This window comes from Gekko japonicus, unplaced genomic scaffold (assembly GCF_001447785.1).
Source record: "Gekko japonicus isolate JY-2015 unplaced genomic scaffold, Gekko_japonicus_V1.1 scaffold63, whole genome shotgun sequence".
NCBI classification, from domain to species: domain Eukaryota; kingdom Metazoa; phylum Chordata; class Lepidosauria; order Squamata; family Gekkonidae; genus Gekko; species Gekko japonicus.
In genome coordinates this window covers 390,429-405,139 of record NW_015168654.1, presented here as the reverse complement: position 1 = coordinate 405,139, position 14,711 = coordinate 390,429, and the positions used below count along the sequence as shown (strand labels likewise).

Genomic DNA, 14,711 nt, shown 5'->3' with positions numbered 1-14,711 from the left:
GTACATCAATGAATGCATGACAAAGTATTCTACTACAAGCCATAGTTCCATATTGCCATTTCTTCTGTGATTGGCTGCTACAGTCTTCAGTTTCAGGCAAAGAAGTGGGTGGTGGGGTGGGAGTCCTTCTCAAACTAGAAACTCCTTGGAGATGCCAGGGAGTTGGACCTGATACCTTCTGCATGCCTAACATGTGTTCCACCACCAAGCAGTGCTTGGACTGACAAGAGACAGAAAAGCAACTCATATCTTTAGAACTCTTATCTCTACACAAAACCAATGAAAATGCCAGCTTTGAACTTCTCTCTCCTTTCTTCCCTCTCATCAGTGACCTTTTTCTAGGAGCCAGGACGGGAGCAGAAGAACTCTACATTTGTTAGAGCATGGTAACTTCCTGGCCCTGCAACAAGATAAAAGCTCTGCTCCCATTCCATTTTATTTGACGTTTCAACAGCAGTGTATCCCCATTTACTTACAGACCAGAAGGTAGCTGTGTTGGTCTGCAATAGAACAGCTAGATTCGAGTTCAGTAGCATCACAGAAACCAACAAGATTTTTGGAGTATAAGCTTTCAAGAGTCAAAGCTCTGACGAAGGGAGCATTGAGCCTCGAAAGTTTACCCCCCCCCCCTTCTCCTGGACTCGAATCTACCTGTTCGGTTTACTTCCGCCACTTTTGTCCCGCACAGGGAAGGTTCTCACTGGACATCAGCGCTTGCGCACCCCCAGAGCCTCTACCATCACTTCCGGCTTTCTTTCACATCCGGAGCACAGAAGCGAAGAGAGTTTTCGTCATACAGATGGCAAGGGATAGCGCGAAGCTACTCCGCATCCACTGAGAATCGTAGCGGCTTCATAGCATTCTACTCTATGGGAGGAAGTTAGGGAGCGTCGTTTCCGGAAAATCGGCGCAGCGGAAACCGGAAGTGGTTAGTTGGAGGGTTGGCGGCGGCTTCTTACGAGTGTTTCTGGCTTCGTTTCTAAGGGGACAGAGGTGCTTGTTGCAGGCGGGTGCCAGCTGTTAACATGGTGTTTTACTTCACGTCCAACGGTAAGTGTGGTCTGACCCTGTCCTCAGGGCGACGGTAGGGGGTCATTTATGGCAGTCCCCCCTTTGTTTTTCAATGCGAGGACTGTCTGTGTCTGTCTGTATAATGAATTGATTGGTGTAGCTGAGTCTGTTCTCAAAACGGAAGGCAGTGAAGCGTTAAAACCTCTCTCTTGATTCCCTATCTGATGCTAGACATTGATCTGAATATAACCCTATGGATTGCTAAATTACCATCATATTTTCCTTTAGAAACTGAGTACTCTTTTAGTTATTGCTTAAGATCTATTGATTAGAGAAGCTCTTTTTTTTGGGGGGGGGGCAGGGTGGATCCTGTCCCAAGGTGCTTAACAGTATAAATTTCACAGAAAGGTTGTAATGGGAGAGGAAGGAGGTGAGGACAAACCGGAGAAGGCTACATAGAGTTGTGTGTGTAATAAAAACCAGAACAGTGCCGCATGACAGAGAGAAATTAAGTGGCTGCAGCATCTCCCACCCGAGGATAAAGTCGTGGAAATGCTCCTGATTCCTCATAATCCAAATAATGGTTGTTTCTTTGCCCCCTTTCCCAAACTACTCTTTGTATGGTTGGTATAGAAGAAGAAGAAGAGATTGGATTTATACCCTACCCTTCACTATCCAAAGGAGTCTCAGAGTGGCTTCTTTCCCTCCCCCTCCCCACAATAGACCCCCTGTGAGGTAGATGGGGCTGAGAGAGCTCTGACAGAAACTGCTCTTTTCAAAAACAGCTCTGACAGAACTATGGCTTGCCCAAGGTCATCCAGCAGGTGCAAGTGGAGGAGTGGGGGATGAAACCTGGTTCTCTCAGATTAGATTCCGCGCGCTGAATCACTACACTAAACTTCTCGTTCACATTCTTCTGGTCAGATTATGCAAGGAGGCTTATGTTCCCCTTGCTTGTGGGCTTCCCCCCCCACACACACACACCATCAAGCAGTGTTTTGTATGTTTGTTGCATATATATCTTATTATTATTCATCCAGTGATCATAGGGTGGAGTGTGTGGGGGTTTTATCCTCTGAAGGTACTTTAGGTTAAGAGATGGTGGTTAACTAGTGCCTTTGTAAGAAAGTGAAGACTTGAACACTCTGGTCTCCCTGAGTACTCTCTATTCACTTTCTCTATTCCTGTCCTGTATATGTGACTATGGCTTATGACCAGAGCTGAAAAACAAATCAAAATGGGATCAGCGCTCATTAATCCTTATGCCACTTCACTGTGTTCATATGATAGGACAATACCACTTTGAGGGAGGGAAAACATACTGTTCTGTTTCTTTAAAAAATTGTCAATAAAACCAAAAATCGTTTAAAGTATTCTACAAAATTAATAGTACAGTATTGAATTATAGATATCAATAATTTAGCAGCAAAATAAGGGGCATTATTACATCTGGCATCTTTGCTTTTGGGTTAGCCATACAGTTGTCTCCCTTTCCAGCAGCAAAAGAGTAAGTGGGACTCAGCGTTAAGGATGTGATTGTGGAAGATTCGCTTTTTAAAAAGAGAGAGAAAGAAAATGTAACTCCACAATTCTATCCATCCAGACATTGCTGGAGAAACTTGTAGCTTCCTCGTGCTTTGGCTGCGTATCTTCTGCAATACATTTCCCACATGTGCAAAACTAGGAAGCAAAAAAAAAGAAAAGTTTTTTTAGCCCATCAGTACTAGCAATGTATTACTGATATTATACAATACTTCAAACGATTTTGGTTTTTACTTTGCAATTGCTCTAGCCCCTAGAAGAGAGTATTATAGATTATAATGTTTTGGTTCTGATTTCTAGAATATACCTGTTTGTGTGGCACATCTGTGTATGGTTTGATCTGTAACACTTTCTATTTCCCTTTTTTATTCCTCAGTTGTCCCCTCTGCTTACACCATTTACATGGGAAAAGATAAATATGAAAGTGAGTATAAAATTTCTTGACGCTGTCTAACAAAATAAGGTCAGTTTTATACACTTTGTTTTAACCAGAGACCCCAAGGCCTTTATTTAAAATTTGATGTTCCAGTGTGTTATGCATCTTCTTAGAGAGCTCATTCACTCTTGTTAAATGGAAGTTGAAGTGACAAAAGCTGTCCCGTCTCCTGATGAAGGCTGTACATTGTGCGTTCCATGTTCATGTCTCTTTAGAATGGCTAGATGCATGCCAGCTTCACAACCACCATTGCTATGTCAGGAAGTATAATCACACAGAATTATAGGTAGGGTTACACCATAAGAGTGTTCATTCCTTCCTACAAATGATTACATTGGCATGATGCTGTACTCAGTTCAAGTAGGAAAGGATACAGCTTTTGCCAACTCCCCTCTTCCACTGCAGCCCCCCCCACTGTAGCCAGTGCTGTTCCTTGCACCCCTTGATCCTTGGAGACTGCAGTTCAAGGGGTGGAGTGGCAAGAAAAATTCGTAATAATAATTTCCTTTATAGCTCCCCTTTCTTACTGGGACTCAAGATGGATTATGGAATGTTCCTTTCCTCTTGTTGAGCTCTATTTATGCAACTCTGGATCCAAGCCAAAAACTTTAGGGCTTCTTTTTTGTTGTTGTTCTCATCCTGTAATTCTAACTCATCTCTAAATTTCAGGTGTAAATTGCTTATTCTTTCCAGGAAATACTGGGTGGAGTAGCATTACTGGCTGTGATAGCACAGGTTTTGTATGCATGAGGTCCTAGGTTCAATCCACAAATAAAAAGGACCTTGTGTTCCTGGGTTGCAAGAGATTTTTCTGTGCCTTGGCAATCTGTTCTGGTTCGAGAAGAGACAGTACGGGGCTATGGTCTGGCTTAGCATGAGATGGATTCCTGTGTTTAATGGAGCTGGTCTGTGGCTCAGTGGTAGTACATGCATTGTATACCTATAGTCCTGGGTGTGCTCTCTGTGATTGTCAAGTAAAGGTTTCACAACTGAGAAAGAATTCTTCCTAACAATGTAGGGTGCTGCTGTGTGTCACAGTATGTATTACTTAGTTGCAGTCTGGCTTGGTATGTGGTATCTTCGTGTATTTTTTAATATAAGCTAAATTAGACATTTAACTTGTTTCTAAACTGTTAGCAAAATATTTTGCTTGGATTTTCAAAAAGCTTATTGAAATATGGACAGTGTAGAAACACTGAATAGAAAAATTTGAATCTCATTGTTCTAGGACGTTTTGTCCGTACCACAGAGCACTTCCATCCCTGATGTGATTATGGAAAATATGCATGCACCAGTCTTTAGAGATGCTGGTATCATGATGTCCCAATCAACTCTTCATCAGGACTGCAGCTCGTATCTTATCTAATGAGAGGCCATCACTCAGAATTCAGACTGAGTAACAGGTTATTTCCTGAGAGCTCTCTATTGGGTTCCTTCTCCCCCTCTCCCCAAAAGAGATCTTTGACATAGGCTGCAGTCTGCAATGTACTCTGTTCAAATAATAAATGTGGCAGAAAAGGGTCATCTCTTGATCTGAGAATTGTCTACTCAGAATTGACTTTGTGTTTGTTTTTTTGGTTAGATGAAGACCTAATAAAGTATGGCTGGCCAGAAGACATTTGGTAAGTCCTATAAGCATCCTCTTCAGTTGCCTTAGGGTTAGCACACTGTTCAGTTAACTGGGTTGGTATTGTTGATTGACTTCCTGTTATCTGCTGGTGGTCAAATATTGTCAGGTAATTGAAGAAAGTGAAGCATGCCCATATGTAGGTGGCAGCCTACCTTCTTTCTTCTGTGATGCAGTCATTTGTTAGGGCAGGCATTGAAGGCTGCTTGATCACTGTTAGAGTGCTTCTAAAAATGACAATAAATGAAATCATGGCCCAGCTACTCCTACTGACCACCTGCTATAACACTATGCACACTTGAGCAGAAAGCCTCTTGCAATGGACATTTGTTTAATAATTGTTACTTTGATTTCATTCTGTTTCAATTTTAAAAAACCCAAAAAACTTGAAACTATAGGCGACCCTTGTGCTCCAGATAAAAGTTAAAGAGCATAACTATTCAGTGAAACATTTATGGAATACCTTACATTCCATTGTTAAAAATTCTTTACATTTAAAAAAAATCACTAAGTTAGCTGATTTATTTTTGAAGTGAGGAAAAGTTCCACACCTGCAGACACCTGCTGAAAAAAGCAAAAAGGGAACCTCTCTGTGCATGTAAACATCCACCGCACCACAGACAGGTCTGAGACATTTCACCTTGATGTCCTAGTTTTCTAGGTGTAGGAAGTGTTAAACAAATAGTCAACATTCAACCATTCTATTTTCTTTGGTTCTGCTCCCTTTTTCAAATGTCTTCCAGTGACAAGAACATCCCAGTCCTGGTTGCACCTTTTGGGGTCTTACCAAATTACTGTGGTTGTTAGCAATGTTCCCTCTAAGCTGTGGAGTCCTGTGAGCAAAAATTCTACTTTGTGAGCAGCTGGCATCAAAGTTGTGAGCAAGCGATTTGGCTACTGCATAAATTAGGTTACTCTGGAACCATCCTTCCTGAGCTAAGACAAAAATGTGTGAGCCAGAGGCTAAAAAACTGTGAGCTAGCTCACACTAACTCAGCTTAGAGGGAACACTGGTTGTTAGAATGTCCTATTTTACATTTTTCTGTTTAATTCCAACTGACCGCGGCAGCTGAAGGGGTGAAAAACCATCAGGTTTATGGCATGCTTAGGAAAGAAGGTAGTGGTAGTCTTAGACATAGAGGATTCAAAAAGGTTCAAAGGGAGAGGGAGCCTTCTGGTAGACTTTAGTAGAACTAGTGGGAGAGTTTACTTGAACCATCTGTATATTACGCAAGTGAATTGGCAGGACACCTGGCGCTGTCTACCCACAGATAATGTTGGCTGGATCTGCTCATTTGTACATAATCCCATTTAAATTGGGCTGACTATGTTGTCCTAAAAATGACTTCAGGATCCCGTCCCTAGTTCTGGCAGTGTGGGTCCCATAAGGACCTGATGGTGTTTGCGAAGAGCCACATCTGGTGCCTGTATTAGTAATTCTCTATAGACTCTTCCTTTGAGTGTCACATCTTTGGCTCAATTTAAATCTGGGGCTGGCAGGCAAGAAGAACTTACCTGCATGAGATTGCATGTGTTCAGTGTCATTTAAACTGGGTTTGACCTGCCATACTCACCTTACTGAAATGCCTTCCTGGGATGGATCTTTGGGATGCTTGCATTACTCTGAGAGTTGCTGAGGTCCCAGGTTTAATGAGATGCTGGATTTGTCAGCCCTCTGCTCTGTGTGTGTGCTTTTGATTTAATTTGGTTTTTAATCCTGCCTCTCAGTTGAGGGCTTTTGATATGGCATTAAAACATCAAAAATCAGTTAAAGCATCAATAATAACAATCAATGCGAGGGAACAACCTAGTAGTTAACAACTCTTAAGCAAGGCGAAAGGAACAAAAAATGAAATCAAACATGCACACATTATTTAACCAAATCCTGGCTCAGTATGAATGTTTAAATCTAATGCATGAAAGCAGAGGAAGCCAGATGTTGGGACGGGTTTCCGTAGTCAAAGTGCCAGTGCGGAAAATATAAATATATATACCTGCACACAGAACTTACAAAAAGTGTTGAGTCCTGGGTAAGCAGCGGTGTCTGAAGTGGATTGACATTTCTCAGTCCCCAAGTAATTTCTCTTCATGTAGCTGGAAATTAGGACAAACTACCCAACTCGGTTAAGAAGTATGAGAGATTGGAAGATATTGAAACTTAATGTATCTGGGATGATTCATTAACTGGCTGTTATTTCTTGGCGGGGGAATGCCTAGAGGATCTTGTAAAGGAACACTTTCAGACCTGATCTCATTGACTGAGTGCTGAGATCACTAGAGGGAGCAGTTGGCCACACATCTTTACATTTTTTTTTTATATAACACAAGGAAAACATTGGCCGTTTTAGCAGATGCTTCCGTCAGCCTTTTCAGTTTCCTCCTTTTCGGGCTGTAGGAATATTTGCTTAGAGATGTGAGCATGATAAGCCATAAGAATCACTTCTCACGCTATCAGATATTGCATGCTTTACGATGCTCAGATTCAGGTTGGCAGCCAGCCTGTTAATGGCAGCATGTATGGAAACATTGCTTTTGGACTGAATCATCGCCTCAGTTGAATCTGTGCTGTGTTGTGTAGGTTTCATGTGGACAAGCTCTCCTCTGCTCATGTCTACCTCAGGCTACACAAGGTAACTGCAGTACTCTGCTTCTCCTCCTCCTTGATAGGCAACATTGCTCGGTTGAGCTGTGGGCTTGCTACTCACACGCCAGCTGGGCCCAAGGTGCTGGAAGCCGTTAATGGCTGGGTCTGCTCATGCAGCAGGAATAAGGTGGAAGAACAGAATGTGCTGTTTTTGAATGCGCCTCTAAAATAGTAAACCTGTGCAAGTGGAAGCAGGTGGAATGAACGCTTCCCTTGTGCTTGTTTTGTATTGCCCAGAATTGTTTATCTGGGAGACCATTCCAAACTGGCACACTCCACCCAGAGTTCTGCCATGCCACCTCATTTAACTGCATGCATTCACGAAGGTCAGAAGCATTAACGCATGGGACAGTGAGGGAAAGATGTAGCCATGGCTCAGTGGGATGGCAGAATGAAAAGGCTCGGCAGACCTAATGTGGCCGATTGGAAGTTAGGTTTGCAGTGGCTCTGGGTGGGGAGGGACATGGTGTGCCGGCCTGAGGTTGCCAGAGAAGAAGAATGAGAGGCTCTATCTTGTATTTGTCGTTCAAAGGCAACTTATAATCATTAAAGTTCCTAAATATTAGTTGCCATAATGGAGGCTGGACTGAGCTTCTTTGTGACAACTTCAGAGGGAAGTAAAAGAAAGGGAGGACTTAAGTCCCTGGTTCAGATGTCATCTTGGCCACCAAGTTATCTCTCACCTTCAGTGATAGGAGGGAAATATGTTGGCCTGCCTTACAGGACTGTGGTAAGGATTACTATGGGGAAGAAGTGCATGAACAAATTGAAAGGCTGAAGTAGTAGTAGTAGTAGAACATAGTCCATTAATAGTTTGGACAGTGGAAAGGCCCCTTGCTACGTTTGGGGGCGAGGTTGTATTCACAGCATGCTTTTTTGTCTGCTGCTACTCATGTTTCTCATGTCAACCTTGGATTGTTTTAGGGGCAAACAATGGATGAAATTCCGAAAGAGGTTTTGATAGATTGTGCACACCTGGTGAAGGCCAACAGTATTCAAGGTAAGACGCTGAGATGTTAGGGTCATTGTACTGGTGACGATACTGATAAGTTGAGCAAGAATTCAAAGGGGAGGGCAATGGGGGGGGAGGACTTGGAATTTAGGGCACCCTGAAGCAGCAGATCATGAGGAGCTTTAGAACCATGATCCATGTGGGTTGATGTGCCCCAGAAAAGTCACTGTACCTGTTTGTCAAGAACTTAAAGAGGAAGATAGGTGAGTCTCTACTAGAGGTGGTTTTGAGCCTCAAGGCTTTTGGAAAGACTTAGTGTGAGATGCTGGAAAGCTTTATATAGGAGTTGTCTGGATGTCATGTGCAGTGAGGCGACGTTGAGCCCTGTGTTGCCTGCCAATTTGGACCTTACGTGTCTTGGACTGTGTTTATCCCACCCCACCCCTGAGCACTAGGTCTTAAAAAGCATAACAGGCAATGAATGGAAGTTCATGCTTGATGGAAAATGCTACATCAAGCGATAAGACCCTGACCCTGTCTACCAAAGGCTAGTGCAAGCAGAAGTGTCTGAACAGTACCAAGGCTCTGGTACCAAGCCCTCCAAAACAGGGGAATTCTATGTGAGGCCTCCAAAAGAATGGAATTCCAGATTTGTGATGTACTGGATGGGCTTGCTCCTATGAGTAGATGTGGCCCTTCCTCAGAAGAGAACAAGAATCCATAGCATGAAAGGGGCTTTGTACATACAGTTACTCTGACTGGGTTGCAGCCGTTAAGTTTGGGAGTGCATTTCATCTTTTGCTGTTTCATATGAAGTAGATTTCTTGTTCTGTGACTGCTGTTGCTGTTCAAAATTTTCATCTTGAGCATCCTTTAATAAACCTCGAGTCCTTTGTGTTGCTTTCTTGTGGCAGCCTGAGCCACTTGAGGTAGGGGAAAGGGGACTCGAAGGTCCCTTTGTAGCTTGTGCCCTTTTGGACCAGTTTAGCTCTGCTTTAGCCCTTAGGTTTGCACCAGTGAGTGATGTAGCCTTGCTGTCTTGGACAACAGAGCAAGAGCTGTGCCAGACTTGCTTCTTTTCCTCCCAATCAATAACAGTCGTTCCACCAGAACACCACTGTAGAATTTCCCGTCTCTCAAAGAATAACTGCAGACATTGTATTGTTACAACTGAAAGAATTCTAATGTGGAGTGAATACACAGAGAGAAAAATATTGACTTGGCTTCTTCTGCCCTTTGTGAAAGGAATGACTTTTTCCCTCTTCTCTCCCCCCCTCCCGCATTTCCAGGCTGCAAAATGAACAATGTCAACGTTGTGTACACCCCATGGACTAATCTAAAGAAAACAGCAGACATGGACGTGGGACAGATCGGGTTCCACAGACAGAAGGACGTAAGTGTGTGTGTTCTTGCCAGCTTCTCCAAAGGCGCCCACCTTCCGTCTCCAGAGCTTTGGCACGCTTCCCAAGGAACTAGCTTTGCAGCTATGACCCTTAGAAAGGGGCGTGGGATTTTCCATGAAAGGCAGATTCGTGCAGGCACCTCTCTGAGTCTCTCCGTTACTTTATGCGAGGCATGGAAGGACCAGGAATTGCTTAAGGAGGACTGCATTAGCAATATAAAGCTGCATACCTATTCAGCACCCATACAGAAGGAGTTGTTGCCCAGTTAAGCTGCCTTCATGAAAGAAGGTGTAAAAAATAATGATGTAAGCTGGCCATAATGTCTGCTGGGACTCTTCTGGGTGGGCCATTGGCTCCCCCCCCCCCGGGGCCAGGCCAGGCCAGTGGTGGGCTGTGCCTGGTGCTGGTTGGGCAGGCAGGCTCACTCTCCCTCTTTCCTGGGGGAGGGATTGCCAGGGGGTGGGGCCCCTTTGCTGGGCTGTTTTTTCTTCCCAGTCCACCCTTCCTGTGTTCCCATATGTTGTAGTAACAAGTGTGTGCACACCTGTGTCTTCACGTATCTACTTTGACATTGCATTATTGCTGCCAGAAGCTCTGTTGTTCTTGCTAATTGCAGTCAAGAACCTCGAAGGCAAGTTAGAAATCAAGTAAGGGCCAGTAGTTAAAACGTAAATTTAGACATAAGTAAAAATACATGTATTTATTGGAGAAACTTTTAAAAACATACAAGGGCCCAAAGCGAGCCACAGAACATGATAAAGGTGACACGTGCAAAGGAGGAAACACCAAGACCTAATGCATTTTGTCTCAGAAGGGCCTTCCTCAGAGGTCAGACATGAAAAGGTACATATGGGCTCCTGTTACAATCAAAAGGCCGTTAACAAGTTGATATAGGACCCTAAAAGGAATTCTTTTTTTAAAAAATAAAAATTTATTGACTCCCCTAAAAAGGGGAGGTATTTCGCTTAAAAGAAAAAATGGGAAGGGTAGACAGTGGGAGAAAGAGAAAGCTGAGTGATATATAAACTGGTAAATTAAACTGTTAGTAATGTCCAATTAATCTTCTTGGGCTTCTTCTGTGTGTTGTCAAACTTCTTTTCTTAGTCCGGTCACGTGTAATTCTCTGTTAATATGTTAGTAATGTTCCTTTGAATTTCTGTTAATAAAAAAAAATCTCTTCTGGGCACATTCAGAACCGCTTCTTTGCGTGCTGGGTACTTTTACTATCGCTGATGTGGAGGAGCTTCCTCTGTTGTCTTCTCCTTCCGGCTTGTTAGATCCTCCTTCGGGTTGCTGTTAACACTCTCAGTTCATACACTATAAATCCTCTTCCTTTCATGCCATTTCTGGAGGTCCCCAGCTTTGAGAATGGTATTAATTTCATTTTCGCTTTTATATCCGCTCCCATACTCTCTACTGGGTATAGGACCCTAAAAGGAATTATGTTAGGGAAGAAAGAAAAAAAAAATTATTAAAATAATAAATTGGAATAATATAGCCAATAGTAATAATTATTACTGAAATCTGGTATTTTTGTACTTACTGCCAATATGGAATCAAATGACACAAGAAAATTTTTATTTGTGAGGCCTCCTTGAAACTAGCCTCTTGTCAATTACACATGCATACAAGCTGAGTAATGTTGCATGTGCATGCCTGAAGAAAAAATAAAGACACAAATACTAAATTGTAGCAAATAAAAACCATAAAGATCCTAACACCAAATTTTATTTGCAAAAAATACCTTCCCGTTTTGGTCCAGAAAGTACAGGTGAACCCACCCGATCAGAGCCAACGTGCCTTCACTATAGAGCAGTGCTAAAAATTGCCACTTGCTAATTGCCACCTGCCCCCAGTTTCTGTATTTAGAACAAAATGATGCAGATGAGTAGACCATAGATCCACTCAGTCTGCAGTCTTCTGAGTAGAGTAGTATGTGTAATCTTTTTCTAATGAGTTTGGGATAATGGAGTGGAAAGAAGGGTGGAACATGAAGCTTAAACATTTATGGGCAACAGTGGGGAGTTAGCTGTGCAAACTGAGAAAGCTCCACCCAGGTCACCCAGGGGAGCAGGTGTCCCTCCTCAGCACCTCCCAGCACCACTGCCGCTCAACATTCATTCTTTACCAGAGGGACTTGTCCAAGGCTCCTGTGGAACATGCATAGGAGAAATGCTTTGTGGATTGCATATTCATTAGCTTGGTATTTGAGAGAAGGCATAGCTCACATAGAGCACATTCTTTCAGCCCTCAAGGGCTCTGAGCAAAAATGGATCTTAGATAGTTTGGGGAAATGCTGATTGCCACTTTGGGGTCAGGAAGCAAATTTTCTCCAGGCCAGTTTGGCCAGGGGTTTTGGTGGGGGTTTTTTTTTTGGCTATCTTTTGGGCATGGAACAGGGGTTACTGGGGATGTGTGGGGGGTTGTATTTGTGAATTTCCTGCATCATGCAGGGGGTTGGACTAGATGACCCTGGAGGTCCCTTCCAACTATGATTCTATGAGCTGTAACTGTAACCTGTTCTCTTTAATTGGGAACAGAATTATGCTTTTCCTTCAAGATCACAAAAACCCAGAGGTACTTTTAAAAAACTTCAGAATCTAAATGAATCCACTGACTGTTGAGGCCTTTTTTTTATTTCCCCCTACCCAGAATGAGTGACCATGTTGTGAAGTCTGGAGTGCCAGAGATCAGCCCAGGGTTGAGTACAGAAAGTGGCTCATTTCCAAGAGGGGACAGAGCCATCCAGCTTCACCTCCTGGGGTTGTATTTTGGCCGCTCTGCAGACTTCCTCTGTTACCTCGGGCGAGTGATGTAATCTCTTGAGCCTGGAAGAAGAAGTCTTTCCAATTACATCAGAGAGCTAGGAATTGGGCACTGGAGGCCCTCACAGCACAGCGAGGATTTTTTTCCCCCAAGCCAGGAAGTGTATGTATGAATATTTTGACCTGACGACATGATGGAAGGGCAAATAAGAGTTCTCAAGAACTTCCATTCATAGTAATTCTAGGTAAACTAGGGACAATTGCAGCCTTCCCATTCAGCCCTGGCAGCAGTGGGGTATTGCCCCTTCTGAGATTATTTGTGACCCAGACGCCTTTGCTTTGCATCTCACAGCATTAGCTTTGCAGGAACTGGGAGGATATTTTGGCAGGAGCCATGGCTTAGTTGTCTACCGGTTATCCTGCCACAGACTCTGGAAATCAAGAAATCACTGGGATTCATGATTTAGGTTTCCGTCTGCCTCCCATAAGCCGGCCCCTTGCCTCTTCTGTTGCAGAGGACCGTTTTAAAAGGCCCACTGATTGTGGAGGAGCTGCAAGTGGTTGGGTAGAGGCCATCATGACACTATAAGGTTCCCATGGAGCCCCAGTCCAGACTTCCCTTCATTTCACATGTCCCACTCCTTGTTCCCCAATTTTGTAGCCTGGATGCTGGACCTTTATTGGCCAGGGAATGTGGATCTGCAGAGGTTGTAACAACGTGCGAGTGCCAAATTTGAGTCTGTGCTTATAGTCTGATAAGGCATTTACACGTCTGCATAACTTGTGTGTAATTCTGCTCTGTTAGGGGCTAGTTGTTGTTGTTGTTCAGTCGCACAGTCGAGTCCGACTCTTTGCGACCCCATGGACCAGATCACGCCAGGCCCTCCTGTCTTCCGCCGTCCTCTGAAGTTGGCTCAATTTCATGTTAGTTGCATCGATGACACTGTCTAACCATCTCATCCTTTGCCGTCCCCGTCTTCTTTGACCTTCAATCTTTCCCAGCATCAGGGTCTTCTCCAGTGAGTGCTCCCTTCTCATTTGGTGGCCAAAGTATTTGAGCTTCAGTTTCATTATCTGGCCTTCCAGGGAACAATCAGAGTTGATTTATTTTAGGATTGACTGATTTGATCTTCTTGCAGTCCAAGGGACTCTCAAGAGTCTTCTCCAGCACCATAGTTCAAAAGAATCTATTCTTCGGCGCTCGGCCTTCCTTATAGTCCAACTCAGCAACCCCAAAAAAGTGGAACCACAGTGCAGGGTTGTCAGTAGCCCATTGTCTAGCTGGGTTCAAGAAAAGCTTTGAACAGGTGATGGCCAAAGGAGGGAGTGGACAGTAATTTGATGAGGGAGTGGCCGTTTCCAGTATTGTGGGAGACTGGAGGATGAGAACGAAACCAGAGGCTGTGGAGGGCAGGTGAGAGTAGAGATGCATTTGGGATGGAGAAGCTGTGGGACAGGAGGAGGAAAGCGATGCAGGGATTTCAGAAAAATGCAATAGAGGGTTTCTGAAGACAGCCGGAGGGGAAGCTGGATTTAGCTTTCCTGGATTCCAGCTGCTAGGGTTTGACCTGTGTGGAGTCTTAACACTTGCTTGCCTTCTTGAGAGGTGTGTCACAGGATCTCTTGTGGTGCTGTAGAGAATGCTGTGGCACACCTGCTTCATTGGTGCCTTTAAGAGGACTACCTTCCCATGTGGTTTGCTTGTGTGTTGGGGTTGGTCTAGAGATTTACACAGCTCATCTTTATCTCATCTGTGGCTGTAGGAGCTTCCTTTCTTTTCTCTCCTTCTGTATCCTTAACAGCATTTTTTGATCACGGTTCTTTCCTTGCCCCAAGGTGAAGATGTTGACAGTGGAGAAGAAGGTGAATGAGATTTTGAACCGATTGGAGAAGACCAAAACGGAGCGATTCCCAGACCTGGCTGCAGAGAAGGAGGCCCGTGACCGGGAGGAGAGGAATGAGAAGAAGGCCCAGATCCAGGAAATGAAGCGGAAAGAGAAGGAGGAGATGAAGAAGAAAAAAGAGATGGAGGATCTTAGGTGAGGGGAACAGGAATGAGAACAATAAAAACAAGAGGGAGGCTGCCCTGGTTTAGTGCTTATGCCACTTGTTACCCTAAACAAGCAATGCCTGCTCTCTTTGTACAGAAAATTTATCTGTTGTATTCATTTAATGGCAATCATCTTAATTCCTGACAGTGTGGAAACCTTTTTAAGCCTTTCCCATATCTTAATCCGATGGTCTAACCAACATATCACACAGCCCCTGAAGTTGTGGAGAGGCTGTGGGTAAGTTTAACAATCAAAGCCCCACTTCTGAATGGCAGGAATG

At 43.8% G+C, this 14,711-nt stretch overlaps 1 protein-coding gene across 1 annotated transcript in view; it reads left to right on the top strand.

The window, feature by feature from the left end:
• The first annotated feature begins 916 nt into the window (after positions 1-916).
• Positions 917-14,711, top strand: part of CCDC25 (coiled-coil domain containing 25) — a 19,422-nt gene continuing 5,627 nt past the window's right edge. The window contains exons 1-7 of the mRNA XM_015415132.1: positions 917-1,050; positions 2,930-2,977; positions 4,572-4,611; positions 7,195-7,246; positions 8,185-8,260; positions 9,502-9,605; positions 14,217-14,419. Coding sequence (XP_015270618.1) covers positions 1,026-1,050; positions 2,930-2,977; positions 4,572-4,611; positions 7,195-7,246; positions 8,185-8,260; positions 9,502-9,605; positions 14,217-14,419 — 548 coding nt within the window. The 5' untranslated portion in view covers positions 917-1,025. The remainder of the gene's footprint in view (positions 1,051-2,929; positions 2,978-4,571; positions 4,612-7,194; positions 7,247-8,184; positions 8,261-9,501; positions 9,606-14,216; positions 14,420-14,711) is intronic.